This window comes from Talpa occidentalis, unplaced genomic scaffold, assembly GCF_014898055.3.
Source record: "Talpa occidentalis isolate TD23 unplaced genomic scaffold, MPIMG_talOcc4v2.1 talOcc4.10, whole genome shotgun sequence".
In the NCBI taxonomy this organism is placed as follows: Eukaryota; Metazoa; Chordata; class Mammalia; order Eulipotyphla; family Talpidae; genus Talpa; species Talpa occidentalis.
The window spans coordinates 19,721,074-19,738,164 of NW_023600993.1; the positions used below are offsets into that span (position 1 = coordinate 19,721,074).

Here is a 17,091-nt window from a genome sequence, read left to right on the forward strand (position 1 = left end):
TTAAAGAGAATGAGGAATTTTAAACCAAGGAGCACAGAAGATGAGTTTACCTCAGGAAATGCTGGCAATAGAAGATAGGAGTTTGAAATGGAATTTCTCAAATGTGTGATGAATTAAAATGTCTTGTTTTTGTTTTCTGTTTGAATGTTTCCCTATAACTAAAATCAAGCACAAAGGAGCTTTAAAAGAAATCTGAACATTTCCCCGTGGGAGGTTTTTTATTAAGGGAGCACCACTTTTACTAAGGAAAAAGGGAAAATAAAGTACAGGGGGAAGTGTAAATTTTCCAATGTACTGAAATTAAAATCCAAAGAGACTAAGTCAATCATGAAAATTATGCCCTTGTTCACATTTAGTAATGCATGACTACCTCGATTATAAGTATCTATGAAGATTTCTCACAAATTATTTTGAGATAACAATGTTTCTAAAGATATATATTAATATTTGTTAAGTATAATAAACATTAGGCATGTCACAGAGGCAACATAAAACAAAAAAAGGGCATACGTATCCAGCTAGTTGGTATAGAAATCGTGCTATTTGGGAAAGAGAGATTCAAGATTCACCTCATTCATCATATGCACTGAATAATAGCTAATTTCTTTAATTTGCTTTTTATTTGCAATTATCTTCAGAGGCTGTGCCAACAGGGTATATGCTGAGGCATCACAGCATCCAGTTCGTCTGCTGATCTTTGTGAGTTCTGTGGCCAGCAGTCTAGGACCTGCACATCTGCTTGTGGAGATCTGTGCCCCATACCTGCGTGCACCAGAGTTGGTTATGTTTTCTTTTTAAAGATTTATTTATTTGTACAAGAACTGGGGTACAGGCCAGAGGCACTGGAGGGTGAGAGAATTCACCAGAGACAGAGTGGGGAGCAGAACTCGCAGAACGACCGAAAACACTGCTGAGGGGAGCAGCGGGTGAGACAGGAGAGGTCTGCTGCGCCACGTGAGAATCTCCCTGAGCGGCTAGGAATCAGGGAATCGGCGCTGCAGAGAATGCGGACAGCCTCACAGCACTGCCCTCAACCCGCTGCACCACCGCCACTGGGGAGGCCTGTTATGATGTTTTCAATATTCCATGCAGTCCCCTTCATGGTCCTCAAGCCCAGGAGGCTTCAGACACAGGTCAGTGAGGAGCAGCGTGAATTTTCTTGGTAGAGATGGGGAAGTCAAAAGCCTTGAAGCTCGTTCTCCTGTCTGCTTACTTAACATAGTCTTCTTACTTTTGAATATCTGTTTCTTTTACCTGTGAAAAGAGCTCCAGAGAAAGAGTCAATAGTCAACTTTGGAAAGAGCTTTGGCCTGGGTGAAGTGGACAGTGCTGACTCATCTACTTACTGGCTGCCTGAAGCTCGGTGATACTCTCAGTCACTGACCCTAGAGTCACTTTTATCATTGTAAAGTGGAGTCATTGAATCACTTCTCTGAGACATTGAGAATTGACCAACACCACACCTGTCCCAGAGCATGTAGTCAGAAAAAGTCACAGGTAGCCTGATAATGATTAAAATAGGCATCATCTCCTTGCTTCTATTCTGTTCTTTTCTTCTGCCTCATATTATATATATATATATATATATATATATATATATATATATATTATAGCTACAGAAATTGCATTATATGTCTCCTCACAGAGGGGCAGCTTTGGAAGCAGTGTGGGACAAGGGAAAGATGACTCGAAGTCCAAGTGTGTTTGGATCAGTGAGAAGCCTAGAGGGGCTACACTGGGAAGTAATGTGCAGCCCCTATCCACAGGCAGTCTCGATTTTAAAACAATCAAGGACAAAGGGGGGCAAGTGCATAGAGTGTATGTGTGGGGGATGCATTGTGCATCATCGGGATGTAAGCTAGGGTGGAGTGACCAGGGGCTATTACCTGGGGTTTCCATTGTTCCTGCTAGTCAAAGCATATTATAATATCTGTCTGCTGTTTTGAGCAGATACTGGTTTCCCAGTGTGTTCCTCATGCCAGGACTTTTGTCCTTGGTGAGAGGCTTCCTGCCTGACTGTATGCCTAGCTTCCCAATAAGAGCTCTGGATACCAAGACAATAGCCCAAAGAAAAAGGAGGGCTGGAGATCCCACAGTTATATATAATATATATTGGATTTCAACATGTAAGGTGATTTTTTTAATCAAAATGCCTGGACATCTTAAAGTAGTATACTATAAAGTATCATTTATAGTACTAGAAATTCTCTACAATGTATATTACTGTCAAGTTTAGAAGAGCTCCTGTATTTACTGTTTTTTTCACTTAATTTTTGAAAGTCCTTAGTAATTTGAGAAAGTAGCATTATCTTTATGTCTTAGCCTCTGTTGCATAACAAACCATTCCAAACTTAATTGCCCACAACACCACCTTTTTATTGCTTATGATTGTGTAAGTTGGGAATTCAGGTAGCATCAAAGAAGTTTCATCTCAGTTAACCTCAGGATGCTTAAAACACAAGTGAATAGTGTTTTTTGAATAGGGCATTGGTCTTGGGTCTCAGCTGGGAGCTTTGGGTCTCCTTACAGGATCACTCTCCCCCACCACAGCCACTCCAACAAGATAGCCTGGTTTCTAAGAGAGCAAATGCAGGGACCTGGGCTGGGACTGACACAGCACTACTTCTGCTGGTGGACAAACAAGTCAAAGGCCATATTCAAGGGGAGAAGAAATAGGTTCCACTTTTTGGTGCAAAGAATGGAGAGTTTTTCCAGTGATGGGTGAAATTATCAGCAGTCATCTCTTTAAATAATCCTTTATTTTACACAGGAGTGAAATGTTAGAAAAAGTTAGAATGTTAAAGAAGTTAAAATGTTGATGTGTCACATCATCATATGCCCAGCTGCAATGAATATTCAGTCCCAAGTTCAATGGTGATAGAGATGATGGTAAGAATAATTTTAAGAGGATATAGTCAAACATGAGAATGGACAAAACCCTGAATTGCCCTGTTCAGTAGAGGCTGACATACTCAGAAAGACCTCCCTTATTTCACTGGCCAGTCGTATTGAAGTGGACAGTGACAGTGCTGCCCATCAACTGGTTCACAGTATTTACAAGATAACAACCTATAGAATTTGGAATAGTAGGTCATGAGTCCTGGATTCTAATCAGCACAGCAACATGGGCAAACCCCACCACTGCCAATGTTATTCTAGGGAAGAATTCCATTTAAATAATGAATATTTAGGCTCCAGGCATGGATAGTAGTGTTTTATTCATTTATTTTCAGAATAGTAAGTGGTTCCCAAGTTATAACTATTCTATGTATTGAAAAGAAAATAACCTTAAAAATATGCTGAGACACAGAATAATGTCAGCTCCCAGAATGATTATTTGGTCACCAGGAAGGCACTACTCTAATTGCTCCTGTTATTTTATTTCAAACAAACCAATTATTCCCAGAAGAAAAAAAAAAGCAAATGACCAGAAGAATATGAAAGTGGGGTCCTTCACTTGATGTCCAGGAAATTCGAAAAAGGGGTGGACAATACAGATCTTTTCCCAGGAGATTTTGGGCAAGCACCACCATAACTGAGAAGTCATTCTGAATGCTGGCTTCGCTGGCTGGTCAGTCACAGGTGCATTAACTAATTGAGCACCCCCAGATGCCACTGAGGAAGCAGGCTCATGACACCATGGCCTTGGTCTTTTCAAAGTGACAGCCATCACCCATATTAGTTTGGAAGTAATAGAATGACCCAGTTTCTTCTAGAAAATTATAACTCATCTCAAATTATTCCTGATTAAGCAGTCAGGAAAGAGCAGGCCCTTACAACGAAAAGCCTGTTCAGTTCTGTTCTGTGTGGACAAGGTGTTGTTGCTTCCTTTGATTTCCAAACTCTCGGTACCAAGGTAGGATACACAGATGTGTTTCTTGTGACTGGACATGACTAAGGATGAGTGGATGGTGAGAGACCCTCTCTCACCAAGCCTGGGCTGCTGCTGTATCTCTGCCAAAGTAACTGGTATAAGGGAAGTCAAGCTCGTAAAGTGAATTTCAGGACATCATCCAATTAGCAAGAAAGCCCAGCTGACTACTACTACCCAGAGTGTGTTGGAAGGCGATCTTGTGCTTTTGCCCTGATCCTGCCATCAGAACTAGACACTGCCTTCTTGCATAGAAAAAACATATTCTCTATTTCCTCTGAACATTGACATCAACTAAAAGAAAACTTTTACTTCCTTTGCTCTCTCTACCCACAGACTACATCTGTACTTCAAATGTACGGAGATTTTTTCCATACCAAGCAGTGCTCCTATTCTCTAGAGACACCACCTTGTCGAGCTCTATACAGTTCTTGCACTATTTTGTTTCAGACTTCACAGGTGTATGTTTTGGTCCAACATGTCTGTCCTCCCCCACAGACTCAGAAACCAATCCCAGTAGCAAGTCCTCAGGTTACCCTGACTTCTGCCACAAATTGGGGGTGCTCACAATCTCTTTCTTAGTTTCAATAATTTGTTAGAATGGGTCACAGAACTCAAGAAAACAGTTTACTTCCTAAATTACTAGTTTATTATAAAATAGGAGTAGCTGAGATGAAAAGGATGCCCTTGGCAAGGTATTTGGGAAAGGGTAGCGCTCCTGTGCTCTTCCAGAATCTCCAATTCTTTGCCAACCAGAAAGCACCCTGAACCCGTTAAACTTGTGCTTTTTGTTTTTGTTTTCTGTTTTTTAAATGGAGGCTTCTTTAGGTTGACCTCAATTTCCAGCCCCTCTCCTAGTGACTGGGGATTAGAGAAGGGGCGAAGGGGCGGGGTGGGAAAAGGCGCTTCATGTTCTAATCCAATAATGAGGTGGCTGGTTCCCCTAGTAACCAGCCCCTACCATAATAATTCCCTAAAAATTCCCCAGTACAGTTCTGTAGCAGTCTCTACAGTGTTTCAGGAGGGCTTAAGGGTGCAATTTGGGAGTTTAACAGAATCCTTCTAAGAACCCAGGAGTACAAAGTAGCAATAACTGTCAGAAAACAACCCTAGAGAGCACGTGGGCAAGTGTGGGTGCTGTTCTCTAGTCCTGGACATTGGGCACCATTTTTTGTGCCACAGTTAGTCTTTGCATAAAACCCCCAAGTTTTTGCTAATTGCAAATGAATTACTTGCAGTTTATTCTCAAATCCCCAAAAATCCATTTTAAAACAAACTCAAAAAAAAAAAAAAAAAGGAGAGTGGGCCTTACACCATAATACATTTTTTTTTAATTCAGATAAATAAAATTTCATAAGAGGATAGAAGACATTATGAAACTACAAGCCATTGTTTTATTCTTGGAGAAGAGAGATTTCGCGCAATAACAATACTTACAAAAAGTAATATTTATTCAGCACTTAACATGTGAGAGACACTGTGCTGTGTTTTTGGCATCTTGTCATGTATTCCTTTGTGCAATCCAGTGAGATAGCTACTAACCCTATTTTACAAATGAAGAAACTAAGGATTAGCAGTGGGGCCAAATATTTGGATTCCAAGAGTCATTCTCCTGTTAGCAATTGAATTATGCTCCCATTTACAATGTGTATATCTCTCTTGGTTTCAGAAGTGGTACTTCATATGTCGTTCTATGTCTCTATCAATGACTCTCAGATATAAGTCTTGTAGGGTAGAAATATGAGTTACTTGCCCTCAAAACAGGACAAGCTTCCAAGCTTGTCCTGTATAACAGGACAAACTTGGATGCTTGTCCTGTATTACATGTCCATCCACAGTAGGGCTTTGCAAATCTTCATGGATATATAAATCACTTAGGTATTTTGTTTAAAATATGCATTCTGATTCAGCAGAGTGAGCATGGCCTGAGAATCTGCATTTATAATAAGATTCCAAATGACTGGTTTGTGAACCACATTTTAAGTGGCAAGGAACAAAGGCTTATAAGAGTCAAATGTACAATGTTGAATGAACTCTGAGTGTCATGGAGGGCAACCCCACTGTAGTTGTTGGGTGATCCCTGGGTATTACAACCATAAACCTTATCAAGACATGGGAGTTGGGACTGAAAGAACAGCATTCTCTGAGGGTACCTATTCCCAGCCAAGGAAGGAGGTGATTTTACTCCCCGCTCCTCCGGTGGCAGCTATGGGTTTGAATTACTGTGCTGCAATTCCCACATTAGAATGTTTGCATCAATACTCGGCCCCAGGGTTATTTATGTTCTCTTGGGCTGGTGATTAAGTGCTATTGTAAGATTAAGAGTTCACAGCTGCTTGGCTGGTATTGGTAAATAAAAGATTATTATTTTTAGCTTTTCCTAGAGGCCAAATAGAGACCCAGGTACTTTACATTAATGTGACAGGAAACACAGTTCTGCTCAGGGAAGACTCAGCCAGGAGCCACTGCGGGCTTGCCTCACTTTGTATAGTGTTGGTCTTTATATGTTTTCTTTGAGTTTGTGTAATGTAAATATAGTTTTCCCAGTGACTTGTGATTTCAGATTCGTCTTATTTTATGTTGCTGTATAATGGGCAATAAACCTTAGTTTATTTTTTCTCTTTATGTGTAATAACGTGTGTAACTTTGGGCAAACTTGTTACCTTCTCTAAGAAAGATTCAAAAGGATTAGCAGCACATTATTGCTATGGGACATACAACCACACACAGTACACAAAGCTCTAGGAAAGTTTCCTTGCCAGCCAGCAGGGTTCTATCTAACTTTATGAATCAGTGCTATGCTGATGCTAGAGTAATGCCTTGTAAACATGAACATATGTAACTCACTGGGGTTGGGGGGATAGGTCTTGTTAGAACCTGATTTAGCCAGTCTGTGTCAAGGCCCAAGATTCTGCATCACTCCCAGGTGATGACCATGCTGTTACGACAAGGACCAAAGCTCTACTACATCATTTTGATGCTCCTGCTTCCATTAAGAAATCTTTATATAAATAGGGGAAGATATACTTAGGAGAGCTGTTTAAAGAAACTCAAGTTTAAAGAAACTGAAATGAATTTTTGAAGATCATAAATTTTTAAAAATCTAAGCAAGCATTTAAAAAAATTATCAAGGGCCTCTCCGGTGGCTCAGCGGTTGAGCGCTGGGTTGTGAAGCTGCCTGCAGCCTCTGGAGAGCCGGTTCAATCCCCGGCTGCTCCCCGGCCACTAGAGGAGGGTCCCGCATGGCGCGCAGACCTCTCCTGCCGCCCGCTGCTCCCCTCAGCAGTGTACTTCGGTCCTTCTGCCTGCTCTGCTCCCTGCTCTAGCTCTGGTGAATTCCCTCACCCTCCTGTGCTTCTGACTGTACCCAGTGCTTGTATAAATAAATAAATAAATCTTTTTTTTTAAAGGAGAGTAAAAAATAAATAAAAATTTAAAAATTATCAATTTCATCACTACATAACTTATTAGTATGGCTAAAAATTAATAAAAAACAACAAATGAACTGACTACTCCAATAGCTATGAAGGATGGGAAGGAACAGGAACTCTCATTCATTGCTGGGGCACCACCACTTTGGAAGATTATTTGGCAGCGTCTAACAATGCTCAACATAGTCTTTTGTATGAGCCTGCAATCACAATTCTCAGCATATGATGATTTGAAAACTTACATACATACACAGTCTGCATGTAATGTTCATAGTAGTTTTATTTCTAATCACCCAAAATCAGAAGGAACCCACATGTTCTTCAATAGATGAATCTGTAAACAAATGATGATCTAGCCTTGTAACAGAAGCCTATTCAATGATTAAAAGAAAGCATCTATCAAAGCCTGTCAAAGACACAGATGATGTTAAATATATATTGCTAAGTTAAAGAAACCATCTTAAAAAGTTACCATACTTTATGCTTTCAATTATGTGAAACTATAGAATAGGCAAAACTGTAAGCCATGTAAACAGGTCAGTGATTGCCAGGGAACAGGTTGAATAGGTGAAGCACAGAGAGTGATTTTTAGGGAAATAAAACTATTTTTATTATATTATGGTTGTAGATACATAATACTATGCATTTGTTAATATACATAGGACTTTATGGCACAAAGAGTGAACAACAATGTATGGAATTTGAATAATTTAAGAGGTTGAGGGATCTGAGTATGGAATGCAGAATTTTTATAAGAAAGTCTGCATGAAGCAAACTCATTAAAAAGGATGGGGGATGGCAAGGGTATTATATCACTGCTCATCTGTTAGCCACTCACTCTACAAGTTGGCTAAGGTAATGGTACTAAACTCCCTACTCAAGCCCCTGGGACAAAAGGTGTAGATTTGGCAAAAGGATTAATTTGGGGGAAAAGGAGCAGAATAATTGGGTGTGTGGGGAATAATTACATGACAGTATCCATTTCATTAGATCCGTGCTGGTAGATGTGAAGTCATCAGTCTTGGGCAGGTGTTCTCACAAAAGCACAGACTTATAAAATATTATGGCTGATCTTTTATAAGAAAGAGTAAATGATTTTATGAAACTAATATGTGTGATTGTCCCCCAGTTTCCTATAACTCCTCTCTGCTTCTGTCTGGAAATGCTAATGCTCGTATGAGAAATTTCAACCAAACAAATGAACTCTTTGAGGGGACCATCCCTCTTCTTTATTGTGGTGTGCTGAGGTGCCCTTTGTGGCCTAGCTCAAAGAAGGAAGTAGCAAATCAGATACTTTCCCACCTTTGAGACAGTCTTAGTTTTTTAAACTCCTCTTGAATCTCAAGTTAATTTATAGGCTTTGATGGGTCGCAACTTGAAATGAAGCTTAGGTAGGTGGGGTAAACAGTCTCACTGGTCCAATTTCCTTCCATTACACACAGGTTACATCCTTCCTCTTTGGAAAGTGTGTTGATGATGTTTTGTTGCTAATGATTCTGTCCTGCTGGGAGTCTCTGAGGACAATGGTTTTTAAAGGGGGTATAATTGTTTGACTATGCTAATGCTCCTTGATAATCCTTGTTGTGCACAGCAGTATCTAAAACCCTACCGCCCCTAGAGAATTCAACTGAAGCTGTCCTGTGCCATCTGGTACATAATTTTAAGAGGAAAAAATGAATAAAACCTCTAGTATGAAGTTGCAATGCAATTATAGTTTAACCTAAGGAAGAAATAGGAGAGATAATTAAATAATAATAAATAATAAAAAAAATATTTAACAATTGTCTTCATATCCAAAACTCTGATTGTGAAAAGGATGTGTGGCTTTAGAAAATTAATAGATGTGAATTAGTAGATCTCAGTGAACTCACAATCTGGTGGGAAATACAGATGCATAAAGTCAAACTGTAGCCCAATGAGAAAAGCCGCTCAGTTGTGTTTAGATGAAAGGGAAGTGGGAGAAAGCTAATAAAGAAGGACTGATTCTTAAAGGGTAAAAGATAGGGCAGGGCCTCCCCAGTGGCACAGTGTGTTGAGCGCTGCGCTGTGAAGCTGTCCGCAGCCTCTGCAGCGCCAGTTCAATCCCAGCCAGCCAGTGAGGGTCCCACATGGCGCAGCAGACCTCTCCTGCTGCTCCCCTCAGTGGTGTATTTCTGTCGTCTGCCTGTTCAGCTCCCCACTCTGTCTTTGGTGAATCCTCTCACTCTCCCATGCCTCTGGCCTCTACCCCAGCTCTTGTATAAAAAATAAATAAATCTTTAAAAATATATAAACAAACAAACAATAAATAAATAAAAGATAAGGCAGAGGAAGGATCACAAAGGAGATAACACTAAATTTTGTCATGAAAGATGATTAGAATTTTCCCCAAAGACAAGGGAAGGTTATCTGAGCAGATGGAAGAGCAAAGTCAAAAGATGTGGCGATGAAAACATGCTCCTATGCTGGGGGGAGGTTGGCTAACACCTTGCTACTTGAAGTGTGGTCCAGGGGCCAGCAACATCAGCATCAACATCTGAGAGCTCATTAGAAATGCTAGTTGTCTGAACTCCTACTGCCTGAATGAGAATCTGGATGTGGGCCCTGCAATCTGGATTTGATCCAATTCTGAGAGATTCTAACAGTTTTGAGATGCAGTAGACTAGAACACTAACTGATCAAGGAGCCCGACAAAAAGAAACGGGTGTAGGGTAGATGGTAAGTTGGGCAAGGTCTTGGTGAAACATAGTCCTTAATTAAGCATTGTTAAAAGTGTCAATAACACACTTATGACTATTTCTCAATTTATTAAGATGTTTTCTCTTGATATCTCACTATAAGAAATTAATTATTTTTTCTTTTTCTTTAATGACATGCTAAAGCAGAAGTTGGCAAACATTTTCTGTAAAGGATCAGATATCTTATGCAATGTGTGCCACTTGGCCTCAGTCACAACTATTGAATTCTCTGTGCAGCACAACAGCAACACCGAGACCATACCTAAATAAGGAACGTGGTTGAGTTTCAATGAAACTTGGTTTTATCAAAATAGGCAGTGGGCCAGGTTCAGTTCATGGACTGTGGATTGTCAACCCCGTCTACAGCATGATTGTGCACATACAGGCCTGGTTAAGGAGGAAGCAGGTGATGGATAATTCAGCTTCAAGCTATGGGATTTGAGATAACTAATTGCCACACATCACTTCATTTGATGTCAGAACTCCTTTCAATCTTCACACCTCGCCACATCCTCAGCAAGAGCGCAAGAGAAAGAGGAAGAGGAGGGGCGAGAAACATGGCGTCTGTGCTTGCTGTTTGTAGTGGTCTAGGGAGGACAAAGTTGACGCACTTTTTAAAGACTACAGTTCGTCTCACACATCCGGGGACTCACACAGTGTTTTGGAAAAATTATTCACAGTATCAACAGATAACAAGCAATGAGGACATGCCCATTCCAATGGAAAACCCTTATAAGGAGCCTCTTAAAAAATGTATCTTGTGTGGAAAACGTGTAGATTATAAGAATGTACAGCTTTTGTCCCAGTTTATTTCTCCATTTACTGGATGCATTTATGGAAGGCACATAACAGGTCTTTGTGGGAAGAAACAAAAAGAAATCACAAAAGCAATAAAGAGAGCTCAAATAATGGGATTTATGCCAGTTACATACAAGGATCCTGCATATCTCAAAGACCCTAATATCAAATATAGGGAGTAAATTATGTTATCAATAAACTTATTTTACATGAATGGTTGTGTGAAGCTAATAATAATTTAGTCTTAAGATTTAATAAACTGCGTAAAAGTATACTAAATCTTCTCAAACTAAGTTTTTAACTTAATTTGAAAACTTAGGAAAAAACGTTTCAGGAGTGAAGCTTCCTCTTCATACCAATGAATGTTAAAAAAACATAATTTAAAATGTTATTACATAATTTAAAATGTTATTACCCTGGTGGTGCAGCGGGTTGAGCACAGTGCTATGAAGCTGTCCACAGCCTCTGCAGCGCAGGTTCGATTCCCAGCCAGCCAGGGAGATACCCACATGGCGAGGCAGACCTCTCCTGTCTCGCCCACTGCTCCCCTCAGCAGTGTATTTTGGTCAGTCTGCCTGTTCTGTTCCACACTCTGTCTCTGGTGAATCCTCTCACCCTCCCGCGCCTCTGGCCTGTACCCCAGTTCTTGTATAAAAATAAATCTTTAAAAAAAAAAAAGAGCGCAAGAGAGCAGGTACTCTCTGGTTTCCTCCAAGTAAGCATGAGCAATGGGGACATGCCTGCCCCACTGGACGTGGCTTTTATTGACATACCGTATTTCCAGAGAACTAATGTCTCCAATTGGTAATGCAACAAGTGAGCTCCGCTGTATGAATGGCTGGCTGTATCTGCAGACACTGCCCTTCTCTCAACCAGAGCTTAGAAATCAGGGACAACCAATACTGTCTATTAAAGTCGGTGGCACCATAAATAAGAGAATAAAAAACACGCAGGAAATCTCTACGTTCTTTCAGGAAATCCTGGTGAGACAAAGCCTACAAACCACGTTTCTCATGCTCATGCCTCTGAGCTGTGGTTCTTTCCTAGAAATGGCTCTGGTTTTTCATGTCTCTTCATATGCAGTGATTAAAATGATAAAATAAATAAAATGACAAAATGATTATTATAAACAGCCCTAAAAAGAGACATGGTATCTATCTGAAGAATTCAAAGACACTAATGCAAAGGCTATGTACACCCCCATGCTCATTGCCGTATGATGTACAATAGCCAAGTTACGGGGACAGCCCACATGCCCGACAGTGGATGAATGGATAAAGACGATGTGATATATATACATCACGGAATACTACTCGGCTAAATAAACATGAAGTCTTGCCATTTGTGATATCCATAGAAGTAGAGGAAATTATGTTAAATGAAGTAAGTTAGAAGAAGAAAGACAAATACCAGATGATTGCACTTATATAAAGGAACAAGACAAAGGAACCAAGCCCTAGAATCTACAGAACTGAGGCTACCAGAAGGGAAGAGTTGGGGCAAGTGTTCCAGAGGAGAGGGGTGAAAGATTATTGGTGTTTTGGTGGTGGGGGACCTGTGGTGACACATATCTGAGGAGGTGTGAACTCATACCCCTCAATCATGTACTGTGTTGTAACCCAATGTTACCTCAATAAAAACAACATGAAAACAAAATAAACACTCTTTTTTTTTTTTTTTTTTTTTTTTGGTGGGACCCTCGCCGGTGGCCAGGAATTGAACCAGCGTTGCAGAGGCTGCAGGCAGCCTCGCAACCCAGCGCTCAACCGCTGTGCCACCAGGGGAGGCCCCAAAATAAACACTCTTAAATTATCAAAGCTTTCTCTGAATGTGATTTTCCTGGTGGCCTTTTTTGTTCTTTTTGCTATATATCGCAGGCAGAATGGGAGCCCTAACACCTGACACTACTAGTGATGCAATGAGCATGACATAGGTGTCGCAAGAATAATTGATACCTCCCAAAACATCCACTTTGTTTTGAAGCACTGTAGGGAATTAGAAAGGGCTACAAATCCGGCTTGCTGGTCTGTATATTCTATGGTTGAATTTATAGGACTTACAAATACAGTTATTGAATCAGAATCTGTGTTAAACCAAGATGCAAGTATCTAATTTCTAAAAAAAAAAATCAAGTAATGGTTGACTTAAATAACAGAGAACTTCTGTTTTATTAACTTTGGGATGTTGGACTGTCAAGTAGAAAGCATACAAGACTGACTTACTGATATTTTGTTACCTGAGATGGTGTACGTGTGTGTGGAAACACAAAGCTAATCTATCTACTTAAATTTAAGAATCCCTTCTGCTTGATAATCCTTAGAGAAATTCCTGTCTTGGTGGGGAATTCATTGTTCAGGGACTGGAAGAACTGGCTGGTTTGGGGATTTTCGTATCAGCCAGCAACATGTTTAGGGAGGAATATCTAGACTCAGACAACTGTTCTGTTTGTTCTGCCCTGTGGTTGACAGAGCTAAGACCAACTGAAGCTACATATTTAACCTGTAGTGTTTATCCCGTGTCCACAGGGATTTTCCTTGGTGAGGAGGGTTGATTTGGGTCTCTGATCCAACTGTAGAGTTCCTGAAGGGGAGACTAATGATAGCAAACAAAATTTTCAGCAAGATTGTGTTAGACTGATAGGCACTAGCAGCCCTTGTAGAAAAGTCCTGAGGTTTTAGAAGGGAATGACTCTCTCTGGGTATGACCTCAAATGAACCCTTATTGGGTTGAGCTAACCCCCCTTTATTCTATCCCCTCTTGCAGTTGTTGGTTCAGGAATAAGCACAAGATCCAGGGCAAGCCAATTGGAGCCACTCTGTATTTCCATCAGCATCACATCAATGAAGCCAGGGGCTCCTGAATGCCCACAGCCACTGCACCATCACAGGAAGAACCCATCATTGAGGAGAAAGCCTGTAACAGAAAGAGGGAAGCGAGTCCTTGTCACTCCCGTGCTCGGTGAGACTAGGCTGGAAGCCATTCCCACCATTTCAGGCAATAGGAAATAATATTAAGGCAAAACAAACAAAATAACCATCTCATACAAATTTAGATATTGTTGATTACTTGTACCGCAAAATTCTCTAGCAAATAAACCCTGGGATCTTTCTTTGCCTAAGCTGCTTTTTTGGAGTACCTGGAGCATGCTGTTGTCTACTTAGTCGTCCTTCTCTCTAGCATAAATATACTCAGTTGTGACAAAAAAAGACATGTTTACAGGCAGCTTGGAAATGTAAAGTTATAAGTAGGTTACAAATACTGTAACAACATTATCCTACACAGACAGGGGTAATGACAATCCTGAGTCATCATCTGCTTTCTGACTAAACAACTGACAGTTTTCTCTCCACATTGAATAAAATCCAAATGTCTTATTAATTACATATAAAAGTTTTAAAGTTCTTCCCTTGCAATAATGCAGTTTGATATATTTCTCTGGCATCAATTCAAACAGCATGTAACTCACAAATTCGTTTAGCCACAGACTTTGCTGATCTGTCCACCCAATTGTATGCCAACTGCTGGCCAAGAACTTGACCCAGACCTTGTATTCATCTAAACTTCAATTTTGAAGTGGTGAATCTGTTGCTGAAGATTGCTCTCAGCTTTCCCACCCCTTAAAAACAAGTGTGTGGATGAAGAAACCAATTTTAAACCTATTGGGGAAAAATAATTCCAAAAGAGGCACAGAAATCCTGATAAGGGAGGGTTCTTCCAGCACTACATTGCAAATGACAGCACACATTGCAACATTTCTCATCATTTAATTAGATTCTAAACCTATGAGATACTTTTCCTGAAGAGTGGTTATTTCTGGAACAGCTTCAAAATGCACAGAATATCCTTTTACACCTTGCCTTTGTGCAGGAATACTAAACTCCATACTGAGAAACACTCACCAGGACTGGACCCATCAAGTAGTTGACACACTGGGAAAATGCTTCTGAGGGGCTGAGGGACTTGAGATTTAACATTATCTAAGTAGAACCTATTGGGAAAAGAAAACTATATCTCCATATGGATGGGCAAGATTTTATACCAGAAGTCTACCACCAAATAACAACATGGTAGACAGTGGCTAAGACATGGGTTTTCAACCTTTTTCAACTTTTGTGTATGGTTTTCAGCCAAATGGATCCCTTTGACTATCTGCTGAGGTCAGTAGATTTCACCTTGAAATGATATTTTTAAATATATGAAGTACAGAGGACTACCAAAAAATCTAATTATATTAAAACACATTTTTATTAAAATATTTTAAAATGGTGATAGAGTATATATATTTTTACTTATTAATGAATTTAAAAAGATCTAGCAACATGCCTGATAATTACTATAATTTCAAAGTGGTGACAAGTATAAACAATACCTCACAATGTTTATAAAAACTCTAATGTAACTTGAAAATGTGAAAATGGGTGTTTTCAAATGTGATGAAGTTATAGGTACTGATAATACAACTGTGGGTTGTTATCTATATTCACAATGAAAGGAAATATTAAATTTTACTAAGAAATAAAAATAAAGATGTAATAACTTGCCCCATTCCACTTCATGGATTTTTTGAATTCCAGGCTAATGACATTTTTTCTAAAAGCTTAGACTCCAGGATTCATACAGCATTTCTAGTTTTGTGGACTTCATCATTTTGGGGGGAAAGTCCACAAATTCCTCTAATAATTGAATTAAATGTGTGGATACTTTACACTAAGTGCACATATTCACGTACAGAGATGCTTTGTATGCAATCTGCTGGGGGTGGGGCGGGGTGAGGCGGACTCGTGGAATCCATGTTAACTCTTGTCCTACAAGGTAAGTGTCCTGTATCCTACTTTGTTTATTCAACTGTCTAACCTTAGAAGTGGGAGTTTCCAGGGGTTAGAGTCTAAAAAGCTCTTCCTTCTACCATCAGTTATCTATAAACACCACATACTGGCTCACTAGTCCTCTTACACACAGACTCTTGTTTCATGAACCAAATCCCTTTCCCTTTAAGCCATTTTGAGTTTGATGTCTTTTTCAGTGGTTGTTTTGATTAGCACATTACCCATCAACCTTCTAATGAAACAAGTGTGCAAAATAGGTAGAGTCAACAGAGATATTTTTTTCTTAATAGCGAGTTCTTAATAACCTGCCACAACATGTTATGTTTTTCAGATCATGTCTACTAGATGGAAGATTTCCTTGGTATCCCTGTGTTCATTCCTCATCATTCTATAGGATCCAGGTTTCTAATACGACAGGAATATGGAACAGGGAGGAATATGGTCTTGCCAAGAGGTTAGTGCATGAGTGCTTGAATGAGGCTATGGGTGTATGTACCTTTCAGAACCAAATATTTATTTTTTACTATTAGTTCATATTACTAATTCCTATTGACTCATCCTAATGAGGAATGAACATAAGTCCTGGGAGCAGATAGATCTGTGTTCAAATCCCAGCATCACCACTTATAAGCTCAGCAACTTAAGACAATTATTTGATCTCCATGATATTTAATCCTCTCTAATAGGAAGAAAAAAAATATGACTGCCTTAGTTTGAGGCCCCCTAAAAGCAGAGCCCAAGATCAGGAACTGGGTGCTGGTGTTTTATTTGGAAGTTTCTTCCAGGAAGCAGCAATGAGGAAGTGTGGAAGTAAAATAGAGGAGATGAGAAAGGCAGCAGGAGGGTGAGCATGGGGACCCTGATTCTTCCATGACCTTCTGAGAAGAATACAAAGTACCTTTCATAGTTTTTATATACAAAAAGCTAATACTAAATCTTACCTAAAAACGAGAAATCTTTGTGACCTGGAGTTAGGCAAAGTCTTATCCCATCAAAAAAAAATGAACTTCATCAAATTTTAGAACTTCTGGTTTTCATAAGTCACTGTTAAGAAAACCTACAGCTGAGGAGAAAATATTTGTAAATTACATACTTAAAAAGGATTTGTACCCAGAATATATAAAGAACTTTTAAAAGTCAATAACATTAATACAAAGAATAAAATATTGGGTAAAATATTTGAATAGACAATATCAAAGAAAATACACAATAAACACATGAAAATATACTCAGCATCATTAGTCCTTAGGGAAATACAAACTCAAACTATAGCCTCCCATTCTTCAAAGAGAATAGCAGAAAAAGGGGTGGAGCAACATGGCGGCGAGGAGACGCTGCGAGTAAGATCTCCCATTAAAAAAAGTGAATAGGGAGGAAAAGCGGCAGGTCCCAGTGAGAACTGGGACACGGAAGATAAACGGGTGACGCCAGCGAACTGCCCGAAGAAG

At 39.7% G+C, this 17,091-nt stretch overlaps 2 protein-coding genes across 10 annotated transcripts in view; both read left to right on the forward strand.

Annotated features, from left to right (window-relative positions):
• LRRC3B (leucine rich repeat containing 3B) overlaps positions 1-17,091 on the forward strand; it is a 277,752-nt gene that overhangs the window by 146,755 nt on the left and 113,906 nt on the right. For all 9 annotated transcript variants that reach the window (XM_054692856.1, XM_037525340.2, XM_054692866.1 and 6 more), the window contains 2 exons: positions 13,581-13,775; positions 15,975-16,097. The gene's annotated coding sequence lies outside the window, so the exon portion shown is untranslated. The remainder of the gene's footprint in view (positions 1-13,580; positions 13,776-15,974; positions 16,098-17,091) is intronic.
• LOC119257432 (28S ribosomal protein S18c, mitochondrial-like) lies at positions 10,538-10,999 on the forward strand. The gene has a single exon (XM_037525371.2). The coding sequence runs from the start codon at positions 10,577-10,579 to the stop codon at positions 10,997-10,999; it is 423 nt and encodes a 140-aa protein (XP_037381268.1). The 5' UTR covers positions 10,538-10,576.

Coding starts and splice junctions, on each gene's coding strand:
- LOC119257432 (XM_037525371.2), top strand. CDS start 10,577: ATGGCGTCTGTGCTTGCTGTTTGTAGTGGTCTAGGGAGGACAAAGTTG.